Here is a 10,119-nt window from a genome sequence, read left to right as displayed (position 1 = left end):
TCCTCGATAGCGCCGATCGTTACTATTTGTAAAATTTATATCTGTATCGACGACAACGCAGCGAAGTTTAATTTTATTTCTCTGCGCATATAATGCGCGAATTTGCGCGAACGTAGCGCCTATTTTCTAACCTCGGTAAAATTCCGAAACCGAAAGGCGAGATAGAGCGCGGGATACCGGCGTGATGGTAGTTGCAGATTGAATGCTTGGGCGACACGTGCTTTTTTTACCTCTGACCTTTTGATCGCGTTTATCTGGCCCGTTTGATTGATATATTGCGCTGCGCGAATTTTGGGGCTTAATCACGAAGATGCCGCGCCTCGTTCGCGATTCCGACGAGGACGTCGAGACGAAAAGCGGTGAGTAATGATTAATAAACGTCCAAGTTTTCTCACCACGTTTGCTCGCACGCACGTTCTCGAACGTCGACTCGAGGGCTTGAATTTTGTAACGGTCATTTTCGGACTTTCGATGTGATTTTACTTGCTTTTCCGAGAAGTTATTGCCGTTTTCTCGTCCGAATATTGCTCAAACTAGCTCGTGTTATCTTGTTGTTCGATTATATGTTTTAAAAAACTTGAATTTTTTAATTTTAAATCTTTGAGCACTTGGATGTTTGCTCAATCTGTCAGGCTTGTTATGAATATTTTTTAGACTGATTCTACTATGTTCAATTTACAGTTGTTCGAAGAACTCGAGCTTCTTCTGCTGCGAGTTCTATCACAGATTCTCCACGACGAGCTACTAGGAGCAACAAGCAGCTCTCCGTTATAGAGTCATCACCTGAATCGTTAGATGACAGCAATGTTCAGCGGACAGGCCGTGCAACACGTAGCCGAACTGCTACCTTAGATAAGACAGCACCTACTACAACAAAGAACTTGAGGTCTAGGAAGAACTCAGCTTCATCTGATCTGAGTGAATCAGTGGTTGAGGTTGAATCTGAGGTTACACAGAAGAGGCTCACACGGAAAAATACATCAGCATTACCTGCTGTTGGGACTCCGACTAAGGCTAATCTCAGAAGGTAATCTATAAAACCTGCAGTAAAATTTACGCCTAAGACTATTATACTTGATTTAGATTATATTTGTTCTGATATTCTTATAAATGAATATCATTAGATATTTTAAAATTTTAAAAATTTATATACAAAATAATCATGCTCTAGCCGAAGCATCAGAGCAGGCTCTGAAGCAAAATCAACTCCTCCACCAACAAGGAGTAAACGGGTAACTAGGGCTAGTTCGGTTGACCCTATAAGTCTCAATGAATCAACGGGAACACCAGTAAAGCGACGCACAAGAGCATCTATGGTGCCAATGCAACCAACTGTAACAGAGGAACAAGAAGCTAAAAATAAAGCATACAAGAGTTTAGATAATACTGTCGCAGAGGTTGATGAGGATGATTCCGGTAATGTGCAAATCATTTTTATTTTTTTTATTTATTTATACCTTGAACTCTTAATTTATTAAATTTATTGAATTCTACGATTACAGAAAGCGTAAGGATATCGAAAAAAGAAAAGTCCGCCAAGAAGTCCAAAACTGCCAAAGAAGCTGAGGAAGATACGAGTATTGGTGAGTTATATCATTCTTTTGTGCACTATTTTATAATAATTTGATTAATATCTTGACTTAATGTATAACAACAATTTCTTTCTGGCAGTTAATGAATCTATTAATAATTCCAAAAAGTCTACAACGGAACCATCTAACAAAATGGAGGATAGCTTGATTGATAAATCAAGTGCCTCTAATAATACAGTTGAAGAATCAACAATTAAATCTTTTGCGATTCATTCCCTTGATAACACAATAGCGTCTTCTACGTTGAAAACTACATTTAGCGAAACAGTCATTCTAGAATCATCAAAACATGAAAATCTTGTGAAAAAACTAAACAATTTATCTAACGTGATCGACAAAGTAGACTCTTTTATTACTGAAAGTAATATTGAACTTTTGAATACTGACTCCAAATTTAACGACGATGAATGCGAAATTATTGATGTAGAAAATTCAACCGAATCAACTTTGACAGATGAGTTATTTGTTCATGTTGATAATATCGAAAAAGACAAAAATAAAGTAGCTTCAGATAATTTCAAAGTAGATATTAAAGATTCTTACGTTAAATTAAATCGGACTAGTATGATTGAAAAAATATTGATCGAAAGAGTTGATGAAATTAAAAGCAATGCAGAAAATTTTGAATTAAATAGTAGTAATAATGTAAGTCAAAATAGTGTGATAACGAACGCAAAGACTGCAATAGTTTTAGTAAATGATTTTGTTAAAAGCAATGAAAACCTTACGGTAGCACTCTCTGATACAGAAAATAATTCGTCAACATCTAACGATTTAAAAGATAATATTAACCTTGATGTAAATAACAAAAACGTGTCAGCTCCTGTAGATGAGAGTCAAACTGATAAGTTAAGTTTAGATAATGATAAAATTAATATACATGATCATGAAAAAGAAAACTCGATTTATACTAATGAAAGCGAAAGTAATAGCGAAATAGAAGTTTGTTTACCATCAATTATAAATGTCATTGACGATAATTTAGAAAAATCAATTTCGTCAGAAAATCCCGTTTCTGATGATGCGAATTCGATTTCTACAATAAAAAATATTAGCATTAAAGAAAGTTCCGTGATTTTGAACGATCTTAACAATGATAATAAATATTCTACTATGATTAAAAATCAGTCAGAAAATTGCATTGGTCAAGAGAATAAAAAAGTCGATAATTGCGAAATCGCAAATACGTGTGACGATAAAAACGATGAATCAATGCCTGTAAACAAAAATAACGATGAAATTGATAATTTGATTCTTATAGATGAAGATAACGATGAAGAAGCAGACCATTTTATGGATGTGGATTCGTCTAATAACGAATTTAAAAACGCTCCATTTGTCCATGCAAACAATGATGAATTAAAAACTTCTATTTCTACGAATCAGAATAATTTTATCGAAACTTCGGCTACGGATACGCAATATATAAATAATTTACGAAATTCGTTTAGTGAAAATAAGAGTACTGACGGATCGGAAATTTTAATTCTTATTGATGAAGATAGTAATGAGGCAGAAAATGTCGAATCAATGGATGTATCCGATAATGATATAAAAAGTTCGTTTAATTTCTCTAAACACCACGGTGAATCGGAAAATTCGACTGTGCATGAAGAAATTTTTGCTAATTCCTGTAATAATGAATATAAAAATGATGAATTGAAAAACTCTATTGATGAGAAAATTTATAAGAGCGAAAAATCTTCAACAATTGCTCTATCTAATGATCATTTAGACAATTTAATCATAAAAACAAACGCTAAAGAAGATGATGAAATAAAAGACTCGATTTCTATTAAACAAATCAATGACGTCGATGAAATAAATTCGGTATCCACGGTAAATAAAAAAGAAAATATTGCGGATGTAAAGAAATTCGATGATTCGGTAACTTTAAATGAAAACGTTGACTACAAAGAAACCTGTATAATTATTGATGAATTAAGCAATGAAATAAAAAGTGTAGTTTCTGAAAATAACGAGAATGAAAATCCTCTAGCCACAAATCCACTCGATAATGTCACTGAAAATCTAATACTTCCAGGTGAAGACGATAAGCTCAACGAAACGCCTGTAGTCAAAGATGAAGTAGAAAATTCCGTATCTACGGTTAATGAAATTGAAAACATTACGGATCAAAATAGATTTGACAATGTGACTGAAAATTCTATACCTTTGAATGAAATAACCAACCAAATAGATACACCCGCAATTGTTGATGCATCTATAAATGAAATAAAAGATTCGGAAAATCTTCCCTCTTCAGACGTATGCGATAATGCAATTGAGAATGTTATACCTTCAAATAATGAGAATGATAAAAATGTTGAAGCACTTGTATTCGTAGACGTATGCAACGACGAGACAAACAATTCAGATTCGACGACGATCAATAATATAGAAAAGCTCGCGGCTAAAAATTCCTTCGATAACGCGACAGAAACTTCTGAATGTGTTTCTGAAATTTGTAGTTCTATAGATGCTCGCGATCCTCTAGACAATTCTGAGGACACCAACGACACAGACAAAGATTCCACTACTATTAGCGTAGTCAATGTAGAAATGAATACGCCAATGTCCATCGATGAAGGCAACTGCGACACTTGTCCTAATCAAACTCCTGAAATTACAGAACCTGTTTCTACGGATCAAATTAGTAACGAGATAACAGATACAAATGAAAATACCGATAATACAAGCGCCACAACTGTAGAAACTGTAGAAGTAGAAATTGATCAAAACAGTGTTGAACCTGTACCCGAAAAAGGCGCAAACAATGTTGATAACGGAGCAACGTTGGAACCAATGGATATTCCTTTGAACAATTCTAACAGAAATGACGAAATCCAAAACATTGAGACAAATTCCGAAACTAACCAAATTCAACCTAAATTGTGTGAAGTGGATAAAAATAGTCTATCTTCTGCTGTTACAGACGCTGATGGGGATAACGCGTCTTCGCCTGAAAAAGCAGATCAAACCGAGGATGATAGCGCTAAAGACAGTTCACCAGATAAATCTACGAAGGAGCAGAAAGAAGACAAAGAAAAACGCAGAAGCAAGTCATCCCTAAGCGAATCCGAGGATAACGTTGAGAATTTCTTCCATGACGTTTTACCTGAAGAATATTCGACTGAAAAATCCACAAATGAAATGTCCAAGTCTGGAACTCTTGATGGATCTGAGGAACAGGACAAATCAGCTAATGATTCCGCTGAAGGCAAACAGACAAGGAAGACTAGAAGATCCCTGAATAAGTCTCAGGAACTGGATAACAGTAACGCCAACGATACGGCAAGTCAAGGGTCGAATGATTCGTTATCAAAGAAGAATCGCAACAAGTCATTGGTAGACTATGACGATTCGGGATCGCAAGATTCTATTAATAAAACAGTTATTGAGAATGCCGACGTCAGCGACGAACTTTCAAGCAAGTCTCCTAACAAGAGTCGTCGGTCTGCTGACAAGTCTTCAGAGCTGAATACGTCATCCTCTAAGCAGAAGAAAGACGAAAGTATTTCAGAAAAACTCTCAGACTCGGTGAGTGAAGAGAAAACTCCGAACAAGAGTCGCAAATCTTTGGATAAATCAGTAAAATTGAATGAATCTACATCGGAGTCGAAGAAGAATGAAAGCACATCAGAAAAATTATCTACTTCTCTTAACAGTTCGAAATCGTCTAAAAGGAAGAGTTTGGCTGATACTTCGCGTAAATCGTTGACGGAAAATCAAACTGAAGAACTTGTTGAGGATGAACCTATGGAAGTAGATGAACCTATGGAGGTGGACGAGCCAAATGAATACGACAACGTGAATGAAAAATCTCTTAATAAGAGTAGAAAATCCCTCGATAATAGTCGACTTAACAAATCTAAAAATGAAAGCGTCTCTGAAAAGCTGTCTACTTCTCTTAATGATTCCAAGAAAAATAATCTGTCTCGCAGATCTATCGTGAAAGATGAAGTTGACGAAGATATCAAGAATGAGTCTCCAGCTAAAAATCGTAAATCATTGGAAAAAGATGTATCACTACAAGATGAAAACGTTTCTACGGCGGAAAGTTTATCCTCTTCTTTGAACGATTCCAAGAAAAGTAAAAGATTATCTCAAAAACTTCCATCGCCGAATCAGTCTTCTCGCAAGTCCTTAATCAAGGTAGAAAGCGAAGAAATATTCTCTGATAACGGACCAGAAGAAAATCAGGATGCTGAAACGTCTCTCAATAAATCTAATAAGCGTTTAAGCAAATCATCTGCTAATGGCGAGGCTGATCTGTCTTTCAAAAACAAAGATAAATCCTTGCGTGAGACTTCGTTAAGAAAATCGTTGAACAAATCAACTGCTGTGTCAAATGTCGCAGAATCTTCGGACACAGAAACTGAAGATAAAGAAAACAGCAAGAAGCTCAATAAGTCTGCTAACAAATCTCTGAATGCTTCGAAAAAAGGTTTAAAGTCAGCAAACTCGTCAGTTACAAATTCTCCCACTAAAGCTTCTATAATGGTAAACGGCGAAGATCGTGATGCATCTGACTCTAATAAAGATATAAAGAAGGAAAAACTAATTGACTCTGAGTCCGACGAAGATGTGAATCTGCAACACATATTCGAACTCGACAGTGAGGCGACTGAGGAATCGGATGACGAGGTCAAAGAGGTCGACACTGTGGAGGCAAGCGATGACGAAGACGATCAGCACAAAAGCATCGATTCCGATATTGCTAGAGAATATAATCTTGCTGGAAAAGACATTAGCAAGTACTCAGACGATGACGTACCTGGGGACGACTGTCTAGCATCGGAAGAAGAATTTTCGGATCCTGAGGATGAGGGCGAAGATCTTGCAGATTTTGTTGTACCTGATGGGGAAGTCGAGGAAGATGGGAGCGAGGATGAAGACGGCGAAGCCACTGAAGAAGTAGGCGATTCAGAGTCGGCTGAAGAATTTGTAGAAACGAATCAAATAGAAGTCAAGAAAGAAAAAGGCATCTACCTGTCAAATTCGATCAAGGATAAGAGTATAAATGATTCAAAGTCACTTAAAAACAAAAGTGCCAATCTGTCGAAATCACGGCTTCTAGATATTGCGGATGCTGAGTCAGATGATGACGATGACGAAGAAAAAGAAGCAGAAAACGAAGTTGCAGGTAACAAATCGTTGAAAGACAAAAGTCTGAAAAATAAGAGCATGAATAATTCGAAATCAGTCAAGGAAAAGAGTGTTAACCTTTCCAAGTCTATTTTATCGACAAGTAAAAGTGTTCTCAACAATTCTAAATCGGTTAAAAATAAGAGCGTCATTATTACGGAAGAACAGCCAACAGAAGAATCTGACTCAGAAGACGAACAAGTCAACCGGTCGAAGAAATCGAAAATCAAAGCGGAAGCTTCATCGGAATCTGATTCCGAGTCTGAAAAGGGTGAAGACTCCTACCGCATAATAACAACTAATCCAATAAATCCGGATAAGCCCAAGATTCAAAATAAGAAATTAGGTCACTTAATCGAATGCAGCACGCCGAAACCTGGCATCACCAAGAAGAATACAGATAGTTTTGTCGACAAGAACAACAGTTTATCTATTCTAACCAATAAATCCTCTGTTTCTACAAGGCGAAAGTCTGGCAGCTTAGATAATCTGACAGACACGAAATTGATTAATAGTCGCCTTAGCGTCGGAAGCACCAAGGCTCATGAGAGCTCTAAGATACAAAACGATGTCGACATAGTCGATACGCCCGAAGCTGTTCTGGTTAATCGGCAACCGTGGAAGTTAGTTCCTCTGAATAAAACGGTGCACCCAGCCGGCGATGACACACCTCTTACGAAGTTCTTGAAAAAGGCAAAGCTTAACGACTCTGTACCTGTTTTACAATCGATGAAGAGCGGCAGTCTGTCCGATAGTGAAGAACCAAAGAAAAATGATATCTCGAAAAGTTCGAAACGCAAGAGCTTACCGAGCAAGAGTTTCGTGAATTTTGAAGAGCCAGCCGCTGAAGTTGAGGCAGTAGATAAAAAGTCGAAGAAGCGCAAGCTGCAAGATATCTCACACGTGGCATCTTTAGACGACGAGAGCATGATTAATATCATAGGGAAAAAGAAGAAGCGAGCGCGTATTGAGGACTCCATTGTTGTCGATGAAGAAGTCGAAGAAATCAAGGAGTCCGAACAAGTTCAAGAAGGTAAGAAAAAGAAAAAGAAGAAGTCCAAGTTGGCGGAAACGGAAGAGCAAGTCGAAGCTCAGTCACTAGAAGAGCCGGAAATAATAGAAGATGAAAAGGTTAAGAAGAAGAAGAAGAATAAACTGAAGGTTGAGATTAAAGAGGAAGTTCCAGAAGTATTGGAATCTCTAGAAAGTCAAGACGTAAAACAAAAGAAGAAAAAGAAGAAGTCTCTTGATGCTGCAGAAACTGAACAGGCGACTGTGGCCGCCGAGACAGTGAAACCCAAGAAGAAGAAATCTCGCCTTTCCGACGAAAAAGCACAGAAGGTGCAAGAGGTAGCGATCGAAGAAGTAAAAACAAAAAAGAAAAAGACCCGGCTATCCGACGAAAAATCCGATCAAGAGAATCGAAGTGGTGAGGTAGCAAAGTCCAGAAAGAAGTCCAAACTAAGTTTAGACAGCGAATCAGTAGAGAAGGACAAAAAATCGAAGAAAAAGAAAAAGCACACTACGACCGAATCGGACGATGAGGCTCCAGATGACGTAGGTTTCGACGAGGCCAAGCGCTCGGCCTTGACCGCTATGCAACAAGCGGCTGACGGCGTGCAAGCTCTTAAAATGGCCTGTAAGAAGAAGTACCTGGAGCATACCGAGCGTATGACCAAGCAGGAGCCTGTCAAGAAAAGCAGTCTTAAACGGTTGTCGGACGACGTGCTAGAAGGCCTGACAGATGAGCCGGTCATAAGACAGCCCAACAAACGCCAGAAGCTATCTAGAAACAAAGAGCGCAGCTGCGTGATGCCTTCCACATCGATGTTCAGTCCAGGCAAACCCGTACCGGTCAATCTAAAAGTTGACGAGGATTACATTGCCCTCAGTGACGCAGGTGGCACCACGCAGTTCGGAGTCGTTAATCTAGCCAAGGCTAAAAAACCGAAGATCACGAAGACTAGTATTGCTGCTATCAGCTTCAGAGAGAGGATGCTCGCGAGAAACCAGCGGCAGCCTATATCGGCGTATCACATGTATCAAATGAAACAGAAGGCCAAGTCCGGTCTTTGAGTGGAGAAACGGCATTTTGATGGAGGTTTGCTGGAAAAGTTCAAATAGATTTGTTCCTCTTTTACTTCTGAGCAAGTCGGTTTGACTTGAAAAACAATCGAATAGTTTTATACTTGAGACGTTTGCGCGAGAATGATTGAGAGTTGAGTGGAATCTTTGGAGATTGGTGTTATCATTATTTTTTATAAAATGAGCCAAGCTACTACCAGTTAATAACGAGTTTTCTTTTTAATTTATTGATGATGTATATTGAAAGTTTTTCATTTGTAATTAACGTGAAGCATTTTATACGTGAAGGTGCGAGCAAGTTGTAAGATTTTACTACTGGCTCATGAAAGTTTTTCATACACGTGACCACAGACAGGCTATACTAAGTATTTGTTTACTGTCGGTTCTTTTCTGTTCCATTTTAATTGTTTTAGGACAATTCTCAAGGTGCTTAAAACTGTTACGTTATTACAATAAAACCGTGCTTTAAAAATTTGCATGTATTTGATCGAAAAATTAAAATTTTTTGAATGCCTAATGTCAGAGATAATTAAATCCTAAAGCATAGAATTGTTTGGTTTTTTCAAAGATAAAAAAAAGCATAAGAAATGTTTTTTTTTTAATTCTGTTGTCACATAACACATGTTGTCATAGCGGTATATTGTATAAATTGATATGTATAAGAAGTCTTATAAATAAAACTAGGAAATATTCTTAACTTTTTCTTACAAATGCCAGTGACCATTGTTCGTTTAGTCTTTATTTTGGTACGAAATATTTTATTCAACAAACGTACGGATTTATCTTATCCAAGGAGAGATGGCATATCATTTTACTTTGTTGAACATGGTTTCACTTCTGTAACAGTGTGGAAGCTGGAACAGAAGAATGAATTCAAAGTATTCTCATACCATAATAGAGGAATGTTAAGTGTAAAAAGTTATTCTGTTTTCGGTTATGATAACCATCAGTTATGTTGCAAAAGCTTGTATCTCAAGTGACGGTGAAGAAATAAGCAACGGTGAAACGATTTTGTAAACCGTTAATTGTCTGATGATGGTTATAAATAAGAAGTTGTTTTACATATCCCTTTCGATAATTATTATTAGGACATATTTTTCTATCACTTTATAGTTTCAAAAGAGTATGTAAAATTGTATACACAGTAAAAGATAATAAATATTGTAATAAGAACTATTCTTACCTGTACTTTTATTTTTTCACCTCATATATTGTACTGTACTGTATTTATGATTTATTACAAAAATACATGAGTGGAAATGAAAATAAACAGACAACAGTTTTGTAAGTATTT

At 36.9% G+C, this 10,119-nt stretch overlaps 1 protein-coding gene across 2 annotated transcripts; it reads left to right on the top strand.

Moving 5' to 3' along the window:
• The first annotated feature begins 142 nt into the window (after positions 1–142).
• On the top strand, positions 143–10,003 carry LOC100678448 (protein PFC0760c). Of its 2 annotated transcripts, none has more exons than XM_008216737.4 (5): positions 143–359; positions 682–1,027; positions 1,172–1,416; positions 1,503–1,583; positions 4,528–10,003. In XM_008216737.4, exons 1-5 carry the CDS (start codon positions 311–313, stop codon positions 8,814–8,816), a joined length of 5,010 nt encoding a protein of 1,669 aa, XP_008214959.1. In that variant the 5' UTR covers positions 143–310; the 3' UTR covers positions 8,817–10,003. The 2 variants fall into 2 exon arrangements, with proteins under 2 accessions (XP_008214959.1, XP_003428099.1); XM_003428051.5 differs by having other exon boundaries at positions 1,672–10,003.
• The last annotated feature ends 116 nt before the right edge of the window (positions 10,004–10,119 follow it).

This window comes from Nasonia vitripennis, chromosome 4, assembly GCF_009193385.2.
Source record: "Nasonia vitripennis strain AsymCx chromosome 4, Nvit_psr_1.1, whole genome shotgun sequence".
Taxonomy (NCBI): domain Eukaryota; kingdom Metazoa; phylum Arthropoda; class Insecta; order Hymenoptera; family Pteromalidae; genus Nasonia; species Nasonia vitripennis.
Note: the sequence above shows the minus strand (reverse complement) of the source record. Positions and strands in the feature narration are given on the sequence as shown.

Coding starts and splice junctions, on each gene's coding strand:
- LOC100678448 (XM_003428051.5), top strand. CDS start 311: ATGCCGCGCCTCGTTCGCGATTCCGACGAGGACGTCGAGACGAAAAGC. Junction 360..681: donor GGACGTCGAGACGAAAAGCG/GTGAGTAATGAT, acceptor TTCAATTTACAG/TTGTTCGAAGAACTCGAGCT. Junction 1,028..1,171: donor ACTAAGGCTAATCTCAGAAG/GTAATCTATAAA, acceptor ATCATGCTCTAG/CCGAAGCATCAGAGCAGGCT.